The following is a 21,008-nucleotide window of genomic DNA, read 5'->3' as shown; positions in this document are numbered from 1 at the left end:
AAAAATATTTGCATTAGATGATGAAAAAACCGATATTCGTATTTATACCTGTGTAACTGGTTTGAAACGATCAACATCTAATCCAACATGAATGGTGCTTTCTTCTGATGATACAAAGTTTCCTTCCGTATAATCCATTTGTTTCTTAAACGCTTCCAATTCCTGACTATTAAATCAATAGATTTTGTTTTATATGTGTAATAGTGTGAAATATATGCTATATGTCTTGTCAATACATAAACTTTTGACCGGATACTTTATTTTTTCAATGTGTTCTTTTTCCACATCCATCGTTAGACACCCTTTCATCCACAATGTTTAGTTTACTGGTATAAAAAAGTATGAATAATTATCAAAGAAGATCATTTTGACTTTCGTTTAAGCAGTGAATGGAAAAAGAAGAATATATGTAAAAACTTTCAACGTCTCTTGTGAATTGAGAGTTTATAGAAAGCAGGTCAATAGATTTGTTTGTGTAATCAGAATAAATTTACAGTACATGTAAGTATAGCAACATGGCCATATTTTACCCTTGTTTTTTATGCACTTGCTAATATAAAAATTGATGCTTATCTTGAAGGCGAGCATTTTGTACTGTTGTTAAAGTCATGAATTACATGTAGCTGTTTCACTTACTTGTTTCGAATTATTTTCTTATGCAACTTCTGAAAGTAAACAAGCGCATGCGTCCATAGTTTAAGCTTGAACTTCAGTTTCTATAAATGAAAATATATGCTTTATAACCATGTAATTTATAAAATGATTTTAGCTTTTAAGTAATGCTTTTACGTTGCAAAACTGGAGTATTAGAATATACAACATAACGCTAATATAAAGTTAACTGGTGACCACGTGTATATAGACCTTTCCCGTGTCTTCATCCAGAATCATCAATTCTAATTAACCTGTCCTTATTGTCAACGCCACTGTCAATCTAAGAAACTCCACGACCGGAAAACATTTTTTATTTGTGATGATATTTCCGAAACAGAAGCAAATGGTTGACTGCTGTACCCCAATTTTTGACATTTTTGCCTATTATGTCTTTTTGTTTTTCTCACACATTGTTGTCAATATAATGAAATTATATGCGTTTGTCACACAAGTGAGAGGTTAAGCTAGCTATAAAACCAGGTTTAATCCACCATTTCTACATAAGGAAATGCCTGTACCAAGTCAGGAATATGACAGTTGTTTTCCATTCGTTTGATGTGTTTGAGGTTTTGATTTTGCCATTTGATAAGGAACTTTCCGTTTTGAATTTTCCTTGGAGCTCGGTATTTTTGTTATTTTACTTTCTAACGAAGGCATTTGGTAATTTTGTTGTCGTTTTTTTTTAAAGTGTTTCAGGGCTAACGAATTCTAACTATCCGAAATCAGTGATATGTGCAGTTGTTCCCTCTGAAAGATTTGTTGTATAGAAACAACAACCAAAAAGTTAGAAAATAAAACAAGTATTGAGAAACACGAATACCAATGTAATGAATCATATCTTATATACCGAGATGTCCTTCTTACAATTTTTAAATTGACGATCATCATTTTTTTAAATAACATATATCTAATTCATAAAACCTACTGCATCCCTTTCCTTTCGAGCTATGCTGATACTACTCGCATACGATCTGACACTACCAAGTCGTCTATAGTCTGTTGTTGGAGACGGGAATTTCCCTTCTTCTTTATTAGATCGTCTGCTGTCACGTGATTTGAGCACTCTTCTCAGCAACATCTGTTGTCTAGGTGAACTTCCGGTGTCTGTTAAGGTTGATGTTACTGTGCATTCCGAGAATAAGCGACGTGAACGTCTGGAGGAAAGTCTGGTCGCTGATTTTGTTCGTCTTTGAGACTCATCTGTATAATAACAAAAAAATTCCCAAGGCATATAATTAACCATTTTTGTCGAACCTGCGACATTGATGTCGCGAAAGCGAGACATAGCGATCCTAAACATCGTCGTCGGTGTCCGCTTTGTCAACATTTAGTTTCAGTCTGTGGTTGAAATTTTTTTTGAAAATCAATAAATGTGTCAAACCTTTATGGAATTTTATGAAATTCGGACATAAGCTTCAGTCTGACCAAAAGACTGTATCCCGAGCAAAATTTCTAAAATTATTTATTCTTATTTTCAGTATTTTATTTATAGATGAACTTTTTTTGCAATCTGGGATTGATTTTTGTTTATGATATATTTGTAATCCCTTCATGGATAGTTATGAAGTTTAAACCCAAGCTAATCTATTAGAAATTAAGATTTTTCTATTCCGTATTTTACAGTCGATATTACGCCTTTACACTGACAGCGGTCAATAATCGCAGGTAAGAAACATGGTTCCGTGGACTCCTTTATGATTTTTTACTCAAAACTATTGGTAGATTTATTTCAATAAATTATTGCATCTTAAATGATGAAATGGGTAGATTTGAAATATTCTTAAAAGTTTGTGAAGTCCATTCCAAAAAATTTCAATAAAATAGTGTAAAATTCTTAAAGTTTTAAGACCACCTGTTTTTCACGTCATAAAAAACTCATAAGATGCAAATATATTCATTAATTCAACTGAATGGAAGTACGACGATATAGGTATCTAAATTTGATATGACTTAATACAAATTTTATTCTTAAATTTCAAACTGCATTTGTTTAAAATGATCACGATAGCTCGTTAAAATTTCAAATATATAGATTGGTTTTGGGCTTTAACTGATTATTTATTTATTTATTTATTTATCTATTTATTTATTTATTTATTTATTTACGTGTTTATATTTACTTATGTTTTTAATATTATGATTTAGTATTGTTATGGCTTTATATTGTTTTTAATTTATTGCACATTAAATATACTGCTAATATTTACATTATTCGATAAAACAATCAATACAAACACAAAACATGGGTAGAATGTGGAGTTTACATCAGTGAGACATAATGGTTACTCTAGTGATATTTCGCCATCACAGGCAACATTCGCTAACGTGGTATGACGTCAACTTCATGTAATTTGTTTTAATATTTCACTTTTCTTAAAATGTTTTCTATCAAGAACTCGTCAATGGCCGTCTTTCTTTATATCTTAATGTGCATGTACTTTTTTTTTAAAACTGAGATGACCACCCATGTTTGGTAGTCTGTTCAATTCATTCGTTATATTCGCGACTCAAAGTGATTTAAAAATTGAATAATGGATAGATTCTTTGTGAACGTTTTCTTGTGTTGATAAGTTGGCATCCATTTGAAGATATATCCCACATCTTCATTTACATTTTTAATTAAAAGTCGAATTTTTACCATTCATTTGCACTACATGAAATATGTGTGGAAGTCTTAACGTGAATGTAATAACAAATTACAGGATGCGCCAATTTCATTTAATATATTAATCTCAAAATGCAAGCATATATTACGTAAAATTCATGTGATCGAAAATTGCCTGTTAAGAGTTACAAGTTCTACAGTTTACACGTAATCATATGTAAAACTAAAAAGTTTCAAGTAAGTAGTTTTACATAATTAAAAATTAAAGCTTAGAACAATGTATAAAAAATATTTGTACCTTTACTAGGCAGGTCAACCTCTGTCTTGCTCCTGGAGAACTGTACACGTTTGGAACTAGCACTAGATCCTGGTTTGGGTGCTGTAATAAGTGTTTCCATATCCTTTGCAGTATGTTATTCAGGTGGATTTATTTATTTCTAATTAACTTAAATCATCAATTTTAATCCAGTGACATATTTGTCGAACATGTACGTCTAGACAATTAAAATCGATCGGTTCACATTTTGTCAGAATAATTAGTAGTTAAGGACTGACTTTAAAACAAAACCCATTTCATATAATAATAGGTAGGAAATGGTCCACAAAACAAAAAACTGTCATTTAAAAGTAACTTGTATTACTATTCAAAACACTAGAATACTTATAAAGTATATATTACTTTAAAGGTCAGTAATTATATTTTGTAACACGGCTGATTTAATTACAGATTATTATCGCCGTTTCTTATCCTTTTGTAAGGCCATATTTTTTACATGCAAAATTTAAATTTGTCAATATACTTTTGTTTACTTTCTACTTTTACAGTAGAATAATAGTTTTTCATTTTGTCAAAATCAAGATTTTGTTATTAACTGTCAATCATTATATATACGCTTTTGCTTAAATTTCAGTCAAACAAACTGTGATTTACGGATGGAAAGCTTACAGATGAAATTGGATATTTTATTTTTGGTAGAAAAGAATGTTGAAATTTATTTATAATTTTTCATATGAACCCTTACCAGATGAGATATGAGAGATTGCTTCAACGATACTCAATACAGTAAATTGTAAAATACATGTCAGCTATCTGTTCTTGTAAAGCTGTAAATGGAAAACATTGCCCAATTTGTTAGCCGGCATGACATAAATACGACGAATCAAAGAATTCTACTTTATATATAACTTATATCGATAGAACAATGGTGTTGTTAAAAATTACACCATTCCAGGTCCTTTTGTTTTCCACATAATTAATGTTACCAAAGATTAACAAGTTTTGGGTCGAATCCGATACCGATACCAATTGTATATGTCACATGTACATGTAGTTTCTGGATGTAGTTACTGTTACCTTCTATAATCCATCCTCTATCAGGAGAACCTGGAATTCTTGCGGTAGTTGTTTTATACCTATGTTACACTATAGTACACTATTTAACAGGTCTGTTTTCTTCCACCTCAATACCACTATTAATTTTGGTTAATTAGTTAAAAGATTAAATTCAATTTATAGTAAGTTTATTGTAGTAAGAAAACCAGGACGGGTTCAAACAGAAAGATTTTGAAAGCAGAGAAAAGTGTGTACCTTACAATCAGCATGACTTTTATCAGATGACAATACGAATACTAAAAATCCATGCTTAAAATAAGGCATAGGTACTTTAATTCAGTCACGGGTGTGTTCTAGTTCCTTTCATGCAAACCCATATTGCTAATGATGGACAAAAGGAAACATTTGTAGTTTTTCATTAGATGTATCACACAATTTCGATTTGCAAGATTCTTGCATGGACTACTACTAATAATATTTAAGAATTTAATGCTTCTTTTTGTAATTTTATTGGGATGTAAAAGCGTTGACCGAAGCACATGTTGTATGAAGCGCGGAAGCCAATCAAAAGTACGGATGGATTCATACAAGTAATGATAATTATATGGATATAGATCTAACAGGAATGTGAAAAAAGAGCTGCGCCATGAGCGCATGATACGCCCGTCGCTTTTTCAAAGAATAAAGTTCCATAACTATTCAATGTCATATCAGAAATTTATAAAAAAAACTAAAGTGAGGTTATTTTAATACACATAAACCAGTCATCACTGCTCTAAGCACTTTTGAGTTATTCTCCGAAAACTCGAAAATCGCCCTTTTTTAATGAATAAAACCCCATAACTCGGAAACGTAAATTCTAAAATTTATAAAAATCGGAAGGGAGCTCACGTCAATAGATATAAACAATTCACCAAAGTTTCCTGAAAACTGCTCAGAGCATTTTTTAGTTATTGTCCGAAAACTGGAAAATCCCCCTATTTTAATGAATAACACACAATAACTCGGAAACGTAAAATCTAAAATTTATAAAAATCGAAAGGGGGCTCACGTTAATAGATATAAACAATTCACCAAAGTTTCATGCAAATTGGTTTAAGTGTTTTTGAATTATTGTCCGACATGTTGACGACGAACGGACGGACGGACGGACGGACGGACAGACGGACGGACAACGGGCATATAAAAATTGAAAATAAATGCATGACAATCCGAAATAACAAAACATGTACATGTTATTTTATTCACGAAACAAGGGTCTTAAATGGTTAAGAACACTCGTTGTCTCTAAATAATTTAATTATAAAAGCGTAAAAAGATAAATATCTGGATAAAGTTTTCTTTTTTGATATCTAGTTGTCTTTTTTTATCCCGTTCGGAATTTAGTTTAGCTATTCATAGACTGTAACGTTGTGCGGTTCTCGTTCCAATGATCAGCATTAAAACTTTGATATTTAACTCTGAGTCATGGTAAAATTTGGCTTGGTAACAATGAAGAAAGGTCAATGTTCTTTGAGCGGTTGTAGTCCCATTGACGTTGTTTAACTTTTCATTATACATTGAAAAAGTTGTGGAATAAAATTAGCATGCTTTCCGGAATTGTTGGTGTTTCACCAGGTTGGAAATCTAATTCGTTGATTTCAACAAGATGATGCGGATGATGTTAGCCGTACTTGGTGTTGTAAATGATTTCATTCATTAATTGAACTCTGACAATTAGAGAGACATCATGTGAAGCTGGTGTGTGGATCATTTTAATGTGTTTATCAAAATGACCTACTATTTCAGCATTGATTTTTTTTACAGTTAAATATAAATTCCCAAACAAAATAAACGCACTTTAATTCTTTTTGCTCTATGTTTTCTTTTATTCTTGTTATAAGGCTGCTTGTGTTATAGAAATGTAATTGTTCATTCTAATTTAGGAAATAAAGAGAACAAATCAATCCAGAAACATTAGGACTGTTTGGTTTCCTTTTCTTACGTCAAAAAAGAAAACTGAGAATAAGACATACTAGTAACTGGAACACGGGATAAACACGCGTGCGAGTCAGACAATTGCAATATGTTGATTTATACAGAATGTATATACTTATGTGGCATCAGTCGCAGTACTTTTAACAATCAACATGAATTAAATGATATTGTGGGATAAACGTAAATTAAAAAAGACAAGAAACAACACAATTAAATGATGGATAAGCACTCAGATATATAACAAAGTCTAAACTGTTCCGCGTAATGATATATATAAAATGTATACAACCTACAAACAAGTTCTAAAGAAGAAAGAAAAGAGACAACGAAAACAACTAACAAAATAGCTGTCTTGGGACAGGTTATAAATGGAACTAAATATATTTATCCTATCACGTAATCATTGCAACTTTATGCCACTTAAACGAGTTCCGATAAAAAAAGAAGCCCAACTGCGTCGAAAATATGAGCAAACATCTTGTTTCGCATGTCATATCCGTAATATTGCGCATAAGTTGTGGTGAAGTTGAAATCATCCCTTCGTAAATTTTACGGACGCCATCACGAGTTGGTTGACCGTTTCGGAATATCCATTTCACAGATGATATCGGATATGTTCCTAATGTCTTAACTACAATCCCGTCCCCTTTTCCAGAATGTGACTTACCGAATTAGACTTATTACAGGGTCTGTACTAACATGAGCAACATGACGGGTGCCACATGTGGAGCAGGATCTGTTACCCTTCCGGAGCACCTGAGATCACCCCCCAGTTTTTGGTGTGGTTCGTGTTGCTCAGTCTTTAGTTTTCTATGTTTTGTTTTGTGTACTATTGTTTGTCTGTTTGTCTTTTTCTTTTTTAGCCATGGCGTTGTCAGTTTATTTTCGACCTATGAGTTTGAATGTCCCTTTTGGTATCTTTCGCCTCTCTTCTAGAAGTCGCCGCTAGGATTAAGTCTGATCTGACAATAGACCTAGAGTATTTCATTTACTACGCGCTGTAATGCTAGTTGGTCTAAGCCAATGCATGACCACAGTTAGCAGTGTGTAAGTTCCTTTATTACAGCCTTGCTGGTGGTATACGATGAAATGCTCATTAGTCAAACAGAGTGATAAGTCGAGGGTATTAAATTTCAAAAAAATCTATTAATTTGAAAATTTTCCGCACAAAAAAAAATGATGATCTTTCCACAAAAAGAACATTCTTTTTTCTTTACCTGGTCTTTTACTTATTATTTTCGTTTAAAATTCTTACTTTCCACCCGACCGTATTTTCAATATCTGAATATGCTGAGCACATGCGCAATCAAAAACCGGGTGAGGTAAATTTATGTTGCATGTCTGTGGATTCAATTGAAGTAGAATTATTTTATTGCAATACAATACTGTAACAGCTAGGTTTTCGGTCTTTTTTTGACAAAATTACACAAAATTGACTGCTAATTGCGAATTATTACTCAATATTTCATTCTTGTAAACGTTTGAGCAAAATATTAAACAAACATTTTTTTTTTTAAACTTATACTGTCAAAAGCGCAGCTAATGCCGCTTTGAAGTAAAATAATATGTTTTGTGGTTCCCAAATATACTCTTTATTCTATAGATTTTGTAAACTTAAAGTATGAATCGATGCATATTAGTATAAAGTATATGCAATTCAAGAAAGGTCAGTAACCTAATAATGCATTAATCGTATTAAGAAAAACCTAGCGTAATTACATGATTGCTGCTCAAGATTATTACTTCTTGTAAGGAATAATATTGATCAATATGCCAGTGGTCTGTCTTGTTTGGTTTTTTTTGTGGGAGAGGGGTTGCTATTACAGTTTTTAGTTATATATTGAGACTTGACTGTAATTCTTGATTCAAATATGCATTTTTTTAATTCTTAGTGCCAAGTGTACAGTTTATATATGTTGCAGGCATTTTATAAAATTCCTAACGTTGACAGGCATTATAAAATGACTAAAAATGCCTAGTCATTTTCTAAAATGACTGAAATTTTGAAACAAAATTCAACAAATTGCCTTTCAGTTTCAGCCAATTTGTAGAAAAAAGATATCATTGAGGTGCATATGACAAAAACACAACATCTTGCAAAGAAAATAACTAATGGTTCGGTAGAATTAATTTATTGTTCAAAAACCAGCTGTGAAGGTCTGAAACTTATGTTAAGTATGTACTAACCCTGTATTTCAGATACTAGAAATGAATTTATGATTATTTTGTCTAAATGGCAAATTGTTCTTTCAATAAAACAAAAAGAAGTGAAATATATGAAGCAGAGACAAAGAAGTTTGTTTTTAATTGACTGATTGCTGTTTGTTTGCTTTCAGTAGCAAATATTTCATGCATTTATAAGACGAGAACAATTTGTTTATAATTCATATGGGTTTTTTTCTGCAGTGGATTGACCTGTATAAAGGACAGGAATTTCGACTGTCGCTTTCAATTGAAATGAAGGTATTTTGAATAGGGACAGAACATTCCACCTGCAGAAAGGTCATAGAGCTCTTAACGTGCAGAGAGTGTTGCACCTTACTAACATGCGGCAATACAGTTAATGTCCCAATTCAGAAATAATGAGAATTTATACATCCACATCCACATCCAAACAAATTCCCCTCGATAGCATGGGTTTTGCCATACAAGGCCGTGTTTGGTTGTGATACAAATTTAAGATATGAGTATCTTCATCTTCACTGCCTCAAGGGAATTCTTGGGTCTTTGCAATCTGATGAATTAATGAGACAGTAGGTAACTGTGGCTAAATTCTGGAAAATCGACCAAGAAGTGACAAATAACGGTGCATTGACAGGGTAAGGGTCTCCTGCTATAGATGCATCACCCGTCATGAGCAGGTCTGCTTCAGTCCGTTAAAAGCTATAAGTCAAAAGATACAAGTCAAACTAACCATGATTATGTGTTTTAATCTTTTGGGAACATTTGAAAAAGAAGATATTCATGTGTGACGCGTGTGCTTATTGCGAAACTCAATGTTGTTCAACGTTAAGTGTTTTATCAGAAAATGTAATGAAAGAGCTAAATGTGTCATGATCCAGGTTTCTCCAAATGTGGTCGAAGTGCTAAAACCAGATTTTACGCCAAACAATGCATTTGCAAAAAATCAGGACAAATATTGTGTAACAGTTCGGTCATTCAAACATTTTAAGAAATAACAACTTATTGTCGAGTTCTGTGCTTGTGTGAATTTGGAATAATTCAGTAAAATATTTAATTTTGATTATTAAAATTCTTAAAATGCAAGCTTTAACATTCAATAATTAATGTTCATAAATAAAACTGATCTGTTGTTCAAAGCTTTCAATTGTTTTTTAACATTTCATTCTCTAAAATAAATTCAGGCATAACATGCCTAGAAAAATTAGTCATTATGTAAAATGACTGATCTAGCAGGCATTTTAGAAAATGCCTAAATTTAGAAAATGCCTGTAACATATATATTGACAGATTGATTAAGTAAGCATCATAATGAGAATATATATTTTTTTAATTTCCTCGCATGTACACCCATATCATTTTTTTTATTCCTTTATTTCTATTTATAAGCACCAATACAATTCAGTTCAAAACAGGCAAAACGATCAATGACATATAAGTAACGTCTATTTAATCTAAATTCTGATCTATTCAGTGTTTGTCAAGAACATTTAGCACTTTTATTACTTGTGACGAGTTTCTCTCTGTGTCGCTGATAACTTTACATGTATTCGTCCAGAGATTTCGTCTAAATTTTTATTTTATGGCGTACATTTCTACAAATATCTGTCCAAATTTTATCACAATATATTCAAGATCATTTATACGGATACATTTGTCCCTGTAAAAGTCTTATCATAGATTATCTAATAAGAAAAGAAATATCGTTATGTATGTCAAGGTCACATCAGATTTATTCCATGAAATTCAAAGCTATGTCTGTCTAAATCTTATCACAGTTTAATTCAAGTACATTTATGGATTATCTGTCCAAATTGTATCACAGTTTTATCCCAGGACATTTGTATATATATATCTGTCCAAATTGTATCACAGTTTTATTCAAGCACATTTATGGACAAATCTATCCAAATTGCATCACAGTCTTGACTTTATATATAATATAGATATATCTGTCCAAATCGTATCACAGTTTTATTCCTGGATATTTATAACTATATCTGTCATGATTGTGTCCCTTACTCTCTTCCACAATATTGTTTATCAAAATGTCTTTATATGATTCCCAGTTCATTTGTGTTACCAATCTGTCTTGCATATATTCATCTGTTGGATAAGGAGGAACCTTAAAAACATATAAAACATTTAATTAAATCAATGTCGGGCAAATTAAAAAAAAATGGTTTCCGTTCATACATCAAAACAAACTGAACCCCATCTTTGATAAACAAAACCATATCCATAAATTAAACAGTTTTATAAGATAGTAGACAACTGAAATCAGCTTAAAGGTAATACAGGCATGTATATTAGATGAAGAACAGCAATAAAAGCGCTGTTCCTTTGCTTTTTGTGTGTTTTTTGCTGTGCATGTACTGATTTTGTGTAATGGATGGATACCCCATATCCTTTGTTTTTCTATTATGTATGTATAAAACAAACAAGCAAGCATGTGAGTAAAGGCAGTTGGATTTGCATGAACTTTTTAATTGAGTTCATCCAAATTTCAGTTAACTTGATCTGGCAGTACTCAATTTACCATTTTAAAAGAGAAAAATAACCAGAAAGACGGTAATTTGCACAATACTATATTACTCTGACACTTTTAGGCGGTGAATTAAACAAAACCTGAACTTTTTAGGATATGACAAAGTTGCTCAATCTTTAGACTTCTGTGTAGTGATCTGCTTATTTTCGTTTGTTTTTTTATTTCCTGCAATTGTATTGACCCCAATAAAATTGCAAAAAGAAGCTATCAGAGTTATCATTTTGTAATGGAAATTTGTGTTTCCAAAATAATCGTTGATACTTTTGTGCATATTCGCATTACAATGAGTTGATTTTACCACACAGCTTTATTCCCCAGTGTATTGTAATGTGATCGACATTGAGCAAATAATTCCACTCAAACCGGTTCAAGAATTGGGGGGGGGGGGGGGGGGGCATCGCCGAACTTGTTAGGTGAGAGATTTGGCTCCAGGCAGGTGGAAGAGCTCTCATTTGAAATGAAGAACTACAATACAAGCGCTGTTCCTTTGCTTTTGTTTTTTATGTGCATGTGGATATTTTGCGTCATGAGTTGATATTTTACATTCTTTCTTTTCCTTATTATATGACCCGAGAACACAGTTATTTCGTAGTGCATTTCTTTTAGACAATAAATTCAAATTAAAAAAATCGCGCCCGCTCTATCTCAAAAAGATTTTTACAGTGTAGTGTACTACATGTACTATTGGGACAAATAATATCAAAATTATAGAAAAATCTATCAGCTCTAACTCAAAATATGGACAATTCTATGTTAAGGGGGTCTAAAATTCAGTTTGACAGCTTGAGACATACTAATTTTTGACCTTTTTTAACTGGACCTAATCACTACTTAACATAAAGATTCAGTTCTCAAATTTTTTTTAATATGTAATTTCATCCCCTTACTTAATATTTCATGCATAAAATATCAAGAAATAAATTGGGAAAGTGTATGAAAAAAATTGGCAAGTTATACACTGTTCACACTAGGGACTGTGTCCTTGCACCAAATCGAGTGTTGAGTCGTTTTCCCATTGCAAAAGGATTATTTTTTCAGCGTTGGTGTAAATAGTAATTTTTCATAAATTTTAATGTCATTACTACCAACCAATATTTGCTTTTATTAATATAACAACGAATCTAGCCCATTACTTTGGCATTAATCATAATTATACAACAATTTATAATTGATTATAAAGTTTTAATTGATACTTGCCTTTTTCTTCAGGTCAGTTTTCAAGTGGTATGTTAAATTTTCTTCGAACACCCGCCTATTAATCTTAACACATTCAGCGCCATTGCTTATAACAATGAAACTAGGCTGAACTTGATTTTTGTATAAAATATACTGCAATCCCTGCAAGTATAAAACACTATTACGATTATAACTTCATTAAACTGGGATTTGTTTTCATTGTGGCAATTTTAAGATGTGTTTATTATGTTGTATTGTTTTGTTTTGTTTTTTATTTTGAAAAATATCTCTCATGATAATGAAGTTCGTTTTGACAATACAATTAAAACATTATCATCATGATTATTCAGACCCTTTTTCTGGGAAAAGTTCATTAAAGCAAAATTAATATAATTTTTATTATTGATCCCAAACCTTGCCGGTCGGAACATTGTTTTATTATAATTATATTCGTTGAATGTGAATCGTGCAGCATAACATTTTTAAAAGAAAAGTAGAGTTAATTTTCTTTGTTCTGTTTTAATTAAATCTAGCTACTTACGAAAGTTTGTCCTTCAGTTATGGTCTGCACATGAACAAATTGTGGGTTCAGATCTGCCTCAGTCAGCTCTGTTTTCTGAAATAAATTAATCAGAAGTGTGTAAATCTGTGAATTATATGAAGAACTCGGTACCTTGCAATATCTATACTGCCCATGATCCAATAATTGGCATTTGAATAACAATAAATGATTTGTACTTCTGATGTCAATTTTTTAAAATACAACTTTTTCAATATTTACAGAAACTATACATACAAGTTAAATTTATATCAACAACTAAAATAAAAATTTCAGTGAAAAACAAGTGCTAAAAATCATGGGTCAACTGCAACTGCCTTTAAATCCCAAAATTTAAGTTATAGAAAAATAAAATACATAAATGTACATCGATATACGACAAACAATTTTCATTTAACATACCTTAAATTTAGTGGCGGCATCCCAGTCATCTAAGATTGTCCGTCGTCCTTCGTCTTTTGAAGAATTGACAGCTATTAAGAACAAACGATTTTTAAAAATTACAATGGTATATACCAAATCGTCAGTTTTAGTCAAGGGACTGGTATCGTCATCTTTTTGGGTGAGTTGACGGTTAGACTTGGAATCTTACTGTAATGGAGATAAGTCTTAATGGACATTTTTAAGTTTTTTACTGATGTGAGCTCATCTCAATTCCATGTGCAAAATTTACATTTGATAATTAAAACAAAACAGTGAAAAGAGTTAGACCATCAACTCAAGATGGTTTGAGACTGGATGCTTGGGCATAGTGAACATATGCATGCTATGCATTCGTCGCACGCGGCGTAAGATTCTAAAGTAGTTTCTACTAGGTGAACATGACACATCCTGTAATAAAGTTAATTAGACGATAATGAACGTTTGGGATTTACCCTAGCGATTGTTCTTCCAAATTTGTAAGAAAATGCAAACAGACTTTTTGTAAATTCCGATTTCTTTACATTCGATAAAAACAAGCTCGTTCTGTATGTTAAATTAAAACCAAACCAGAAACTCTTGATTTCTAAATGGGATTATTGTCAGTACCAAAATAACTAAAACAAAATATTATCAAGATTTGAATGTCAAAACGAAAAGGTATATTTGTAAGATGCTATACACTTACTGTCTTTTGATGAGGTAAATATGTGGATTTATTAACTTATGACAAACTGATATTCACAGACGCAACGGCCGAAGTGAATATCAGTTTTTTCAAAAGTCAATAAAACCACATATTTACTGAAACAAAAGACAGCAATTGTTTTAATCCGTATTCTGAGAGAGAACATCTACATGTATGTAATGACAATTATTTACCAAAACTAATGGTAAATCAAACAAGTTTACCATAATTATATACGTCAATGCACGCGACGTTTTGCGCGGTTAATATTCATTTTTCGCAGGTGAATATGTTGTTTTATCCAAAATCAAATCCATATAAGAAAAATAAAATAAACTAAAATTCTATCAATATGGAATTACTGCATTTATCTTTGTATTAACAAATCAGCAACTGAGCAGTGAATGACGTCTAATATAATATAATTATGAAACTATGATTTGGAATGCTTATTAGAAAGTACAATACTATTATCCTTACGATTTTGATATTATCATAAAGTATTTAGTTGCATTCAAAATTGTAGGCAAACGTCATTCAAGGACTTATTTTTCATAAAAATGTGAGAAATGTATGTGTAAACAGGAAGCCAAGAATTATGGTATTTCGATAATAGTTGTCATACTATTTCATCGGATGTATTGCTTTAAATAAACACAGATGTACAAAAAAGTTTTTGAAATTGAGGTAATCAGAGTCATATATATGTTTAAAATAAAGTTATTTTTATGTTAACATTTATGTAAATATGAATTTGTCAATCAGATTGTGGCATATCTTCAAAACATTTAATAATTGATGTAATAAATATTTACTAAGCAAGATAACCATTGGTTAACTCAGCATCCCAATTGTATTACAATATAGTTCATAATTTCTACAACTCTATCTTTATATTCGCTTGTTAGCTCATACATTAATACATCAATAAATTTGATTAATACAAAGCTATATTCATATATTCAAAATGAAATTATTAACAATTTATATATTTTATTAGTTAATTTATCAGACATGATCTGTTAAAATTTAACTTTTTATAATTCATTTTATCTCATTTCCTTGTTTATCTTGAACTAAATTAATGTAACTTTTAGAGCTATTTTCCTAATGCTTGTAGTTTAAAGGTTTGAATAGATTGCTTGCTTTGTTTGTACAAATGTTTGCTCAAGCATTGTAATTAAGATTGAAATCTGCAATCAATAGATAGGCGGGGCTTCAGCTTGTATACATTATATTTAAATGTTATTGAGTATAATGTATACAAGCTGAAGCCCCGTCTATCTATTGATTGCAGATGTCAATCTTAATTACAATGTTTGAGCAAACATTCATACAAACAAAGCAAGCAAGCCAACCAAACCTTTAAACTACACGCATTAGGAAAACAGCTCTAACAAGTACTTGTAAATATAGATATTCATTTTCTGTCTTGCTTTATGAAAATGGTTTAAATAGAATAGTGTGATTTCCCATTAAAATAAAAACTGATCCAATGATTTCAAGGAAAATCCTGGAAATCGCTTTGGACAGACTAAATTTAGAACGTGTTTTTCTCCATTCATTTATTTTACTAGTTTAAATAAATGGAAACGACTTGGTGATCTGTGTTTATATATATTCTTTATGTAAAGACAATATGCTGCATGTAAGTTGGAAAGCTGTATCTTTAAAAGAATTATATAACTTATATTACTATGGTTTTTATCTTTACTAAATCCTGATTTCTGTAAACAAAATTGACAAAAAATTTAAATGGTGTGAAAAGGCTATTTATTAGTTATTATAAGTTATATCTCTATCTTACAAACTGCATGGCATGTGCAGTATTTATCGCAATCTTTCAGATTATCATGTAAATTTCATAACATGCATTACAAACTAATTTTTGCCTTTTTTATGTCAGTCACTAATAATAAGGGATAGATACACTATTTATTCGGCCACCATTTCCTAAAGGGACCATGTACTTTAGGCTAAGCATAGTGTAGGTTAGCCCTCTATTGTTGGATGAATGAATGTCATTGGTTCTTAGATCTCATACAGCCGCCTCCAACACCAGCAAACTCGATGTAAATTTATATCAAACTTCAAACCTTACGTGCTAACATTATATGAATGTTAAATTGTGGTCCAATTACCTGGTAAATGATTTTCATTAGAACACCTTGATGACTGGTTACGAGGAGTTTGGATGCTTGGTGTAGACAAGGTTGAAATATTCTGAAAAAGAATAAAACAGGACAATTATTTAAGTTCAATGTACGTATAGCGTATATGCACATGTTTTTAATTTATATGTATAATATTGAATGCAACTTAAGGATGTTGGACTTGCATTCAATGTTCTGAGCAATATGATAATTCAGTGAGTTCTTGAACAAATTGAACTATTGGAAGTCACTGATAATCTATGCAGCTGAATCTATGGATAACTAGACGGTTTCAAAATGTTTTAATACAGAGAACGTACGATGGACACATATACGACTAGATTATCTCCAGTGACCTTCGAAGAAAGAGACGCATTACACATTCGTCATTTTCTTCTAAGTTAGCTTTACAGATGGTAATTCTTTTGCATTAATCTCTGAATTATTGATCCAAATTTGGTTTAAGTACCAATGTTATAAAATTCTTTAAAATTTGTTTTTAAACTATCAAGACCTAGTTTAGGGTTTGACTTTAACGCGAAAGACATTTATCCTTGAGATGTCTATCACATGTATATAGCAAACATAGAAAGCAGGATATTTTACAGGTCTATACAACTGCTTACCCATTATAATTTTTGTTTTGTTACTTATATGTATAAATAATAAGTAATTGAAAATATTGTTGTGCAGCTTTTAAAAATCGTCTTACATATTTTTTTTTTATTCCAAATGAACCCAACGACCATTTTTTATTTTTCCTAGGTTGTACGTCCGTCTGCTCGTAATGATGTATTTGGTTAAAGTTTTGGTTAGGAGTAGTTCATCATGAAGTTGTGACATCAACTTGAAATTTATGATGCGAACTTTTATAATATAATATTACTTTCCATCCAGATTGTGTGGATCACTAAACATGGAATTGTAAATTGTGAATTGAGTATCCCATGTCTAATAATCTTGTTATCAATTTTATTTTTGTTTCATCATTTTACTTGTTAAATAAGTAGTAGCTAATTGATGCTATTTTTTCTATGCAATTTTGTGATTGCTTGATGGATTGTTGGTGTTTTAAAGAAACTTTCAGCACTATTGGCTATTTCGTGGTGGCAAGATTCTTTTTGGTGGATGAAGCCATAGTAACCGGTGCGAACCACCGACCTTCAGCAAGAAAACTGACAATCCTAGTCATTGAAGATTGGAGTCCAACGCATCTGCCACGTGCCTCAGTATTGAAATGTTAGTGATACAGTAGATGAAATACTTAGACCACTCGTCCATTGAGGCCCCACTACATGGTAATTTTTACATACATTTATTACATGTTTTGTACCTTTGATATACATTGTCGTTCATAACCAGTTGACCATGACAACGAAAGTTTTCTCATAGACCGTCCTTTTGACTGATAGTCAGCGTATGCAGTATGAGGTCTGCATGCTCGTTGTAATTTCAGCATCAACGGCAAAGTGAGTGATGATTCTCTATGCCCTGTTACATCATGTTTAGTGTCGCCTTTTGTTGTAAGTGGTGGAGGAAGTTCAATACTGTTATATAAATTAAAACGTTGAAATTCATCCTCATTTGCCTGGAATGCAGAATAGCCATCGGTATGTGCAACTTTCTTGTGCATTCCCGTTCTCTTACTTGTATTTGATTTCGTTTTAACCAGTTTCTTCATTACTCGAATTGATCCCTATAATAAGAAAAATTACACGTAAATACATGTATTTTTTTTAACAAACGTGTATATTAAACTTATTTTCCAGACATGAAGCTAACGTTAATTATACAATATTTGCGAGACAAATATTATTTTGCGAAAATGTAGGGCCACTTAAAATATTTGTATTTTTTCATCACCGACGCTGTCAAGTAAAATACCAGTGCCTGGTACTGGCAAGTATTGTTAAATATATTTCAATCAATTCTCAGTTGATAAATATTCTGTTTCACCAAAGGTCATGTTCCAAGAACCTTGTTTTTGAAAACACATTGTTTTCTTTTTCAAAAAGAGTATTGGCGTAAATGATTTCTTTCTAATGGCTCAAAAGGAGAACGCCGATTATAACATTTAATTATATATATATATATATATATATATACAAGTCTAAATTGAAAACAACGTTCAAACCTATGATTGCGTTGGATAAAAACCGCAATTTTTATACGTGTGCATGCAAAACAAATTTCTTGGTAGAGGGGTCTAAATACAGCACAAACAACATTTTCCAAAAGACCAAATGAGTGAAAAAGTATATTTTAACAAAACGCATTTGACTAGCAGGTCGAACAACTGATGTTCTTAAACTCTGCTGACTGCCATTGGCGATTGCCAAATAAACGGATCACAAGATGTAACAAAATAGATCTTTTTATTTATTTATTACCAAACAGAAAACAATAAACTTGCGGAAAAGATGGTATACCGCAAACACGAGGTGCAAAAATTTTTTACACCATATCCGGAATTCGACAATTAATGTCTCTTCAGTGATGTTAGGAATCGAAACGGTATTTGTAAGGCCATATAATTTACCTCAATTTAAGATAGACATATATATATATAAACAAGTCTAAATTGAAAACAACGTTCAAACCTATGATTGCGTTGGATACAAACCGCAATTTTTATACGTGTGCATGCAAAACAAATTTCTTGGTAGAGGGGTCTAAATACAGCACAAACAACATTTTCAAAAAGACCAAAAAGTTAAAAAGTATATTTTAACAAAACGCATTTGACTAACAGGTCGAACAACTGATGTTCTTAAACCCTGCTGACTGCCATGGCGATTGCCAAATAAACGTATCACAAGATGTAACAAAATGGATCTTAATATAAATTTAATACCAAACAACAAAAAACATTAAACTTGCGGAAAAGATGGTATACCGCAAACATGAGGTGCAAACATTTGTACACCATATCCGGATTTCGACAATTAATGTCTCTTCAGTGATGTTAGGAATCGAAACGGTATTTGGAAGGCCATTAAATTTACCTCAATTTAGGATAGACTCTTGAATTTTGAAGAGTCGAAATAGGATGAACGGATCATATAAACCCGAAGGAAAATATAATACAAGCCCAAACGAAAAAATATAAACAAGTCTAAATTAAAAACAACGTTCAAACCTATGATTGCGTTGGATAAAAACAGCAATTTTTATACGTGTGCATGCAAAACAAATTTCTTGGTAGAGGGGTCTAAATACATATATATGGGTTTAAAAACATCCGTTGTTCGACCTGCTAGTCAAATGCGTTTTGTTAAAATATACCTTTCACGCTTGTATTATATTTTCCTTAGGGTTTATATGATCCGTTCATCCTATTTCGACTCTTTAAAATTCAAGAGTCTATCCTAAATTGAGGAAAATTATATGACCTTCCAAATATCGTTTCGATCCCTAACATCACTGAAGAGACATTAATTATCGAAATCCGGATATGGTGTAATTTTTGCACCTCAAGTTTGTGGAATACCATCTTTCCGCTAGTTAATTGTTTTCTGTTTGATATTAAGATCCATTTTGTTAAATCTGGTGATCAATTTATTTGGCAATCGCCAATGGCAGTCAGCAGAGTTTAAGAACATCTGTTGTTCGACCTGTTAGTCAAATGCGTTTTGTTAAAATATACTTTTTCACTTTTTTGGTCTTTTGGAAAATGTTGTTTGTGATGTATTTAGACCCCTCTACCAAGAATTTTTTTTTACATGCACACGTATAAAAATTGCGGTTTTTATCCAACGCAATCATAGGTTTGAACGTTGTTTTCAATTTAGACTTGTTTATATTTTTTCGTTTGGGCTTGTATTATATTTTCCTTAGGGTTTATATGATCCGTTCATCCTATTTCGACTCTTTAAAATTCAAGAGTCTATCCTAAATTGAGGAAAATTATATGGCCTTCCAAATACCGTTTCGATCCCTAACATCACTGAAGAGACATTAATTGTCGAAATCTGGATATGGTGTACAAATTTTTGCACCTCAAGTTTGTGGAATACCATCTTTCCGCGAGTTAATTTTTTTCTGTTTAATATTAAGATCCATTTTGTTAAATCTGGTGATCAATTTATTTGGCAATCGCCAATGGCAGTTAGCAGAGTTTAAGAAAATCCGTTGTTCGACCTGTTAGTCAAATGCGTTTTGTTAAAATATATTACACTTTTTTGGTCTTTTGGAAAATGTTGTTTGTGCTGTATTTAGACCCCTCTACCAAGAAATTTGTTTTACATGCACACGTATAAAAATTGCAGTTTTTATCCAACGCAATCATAGGTTTGAACGTTGTTTTCAATTTAGACTTGTTTATATATAATATATATATTATATATTTTCCAAAAGACCAAAAAAGTAAAACGTTTCGAACACAACAAAAGTGTTATAGATGTATGAATTAAATGTGAAAATCAAGACATTAGTAAAACTTGCTAACATGAAGTTACATGTAAGTAAGTAAAATATATCTCACTAAAGTAAAACAAAGTCTTACCTATATTCAAATTTGTAAAATAAATATCAGTGAATATAGATATCGTAGATAATTAAGTTTTTCAGTATTCTCACCTACCGACTTAACTATAAAAATCCATTCGGATAAATTACTATCACGTGTCATTATCGCTTCTCGTCTGAAAAGAAAGAAAAACTATGCAGACTTTATAAATATCAAATAATTTTCAGTAGATTGTTGTACGGGAGT

At 31.5% G+C, this 21,008-nt stretch overlaps 2 protein-coding genes across 5 annotated transcripts in view; both read right to left on the bottom strand.

Moving 5' to 3' along the window:
• LOC127723384 (uncharacterized) overlaps window positions 1-3,816 on the bottom strand; it is a 28,267-nt gene extending 24,451 nt beyond the window's left edge. The window contains exons 1-4 of one of the 3 annotated variants that reach the window (XM_052229992.1): window positions 3,558-3,816; window positions 1,580-1,854; window positions 637-716; window positions 49-166 (exon numbers count right to left, since the gene is read on the bottom strand). In XM_052229992.1, the coding sequence (XP_052085952.1) occupies window positions 49-166; window positions 637-716; window positions 1,580-1,854; window positions 3,558-3,657 (573 nt within the window). In that variant the 5' untranslated portion in view covers window positions 3,658-3,816. The remainder of the gene's footprint in view (window positions 1-48; window positions 167-636; window positions 717-1,579; window positions 1,855-3,557) is intronic. The other 2 variants (XM_052229978.1, XM_052229981.1) reach the window with 2 other exon arrangements.
• Window positions 3,817-10,105: 6,289 nt separating this feature from the next.
• Window positions 10,106-21,008, bottom strand: part of LOC127723408 (uncharacterized) — a 31,449-nt gene continuing 20,546 nt past the window's right edge. For both annotated transcript variants that reach the window (XM_052230037.1, XM_052230026.1), the window contains 7 exons: window positions 20,877-20,937; window positions 17,628-17,990; window positions 16,283-16,364; window positions 13,436-13,506; window positions 13,016-13,090; window positions 12,496-12,636; window positions 10,106-10,875 (listed from right to left, as the gene is read on the bottom strand). In XM_052230037.1, coding sequence (XP_052085997.1) covers window positions 10,717-10,875; window positions 12,496-12,636; window positions 13,016-13,090; window positions 13,436-13,506; window positions 16,283-16,364; window positions 17,628-17,990; window positions 20,877-20,937 — 952 coding nt within the window. In that variant the 3' untranslated portion in view covers window positions 10,106-10,716. The remainder of the gene's footprint in view (window positions 10,876-12,495; window positions 12,637-13,015; window positions 13,091-13,435; window positions 13,507-16,282; window positions 16,365-17,627; window positions 17,991-20,876; window positions 20,938-21,008) is intronic.

Source organism: Mytilus californianus, unplaced genomic scaffold, assembly GCF_021869535.1.
Source record: "Mytilus californianus isolate M0D057914Y unplaced genomic scaffold, xbMytCali1.0.p SCAF_1, whole genome shotgun sequence".
NCBI lineage: Eukaryota > Metazoa > Mollusca > Bivalvia > Mytilida > Mytilidae > Mytilus > Mytilus californianus.
The sequence above is the reverse complement of the archived record's forward strand: the minus strand, read 5'-3'. Positions and strand labels throughout refer to the sequence as shown.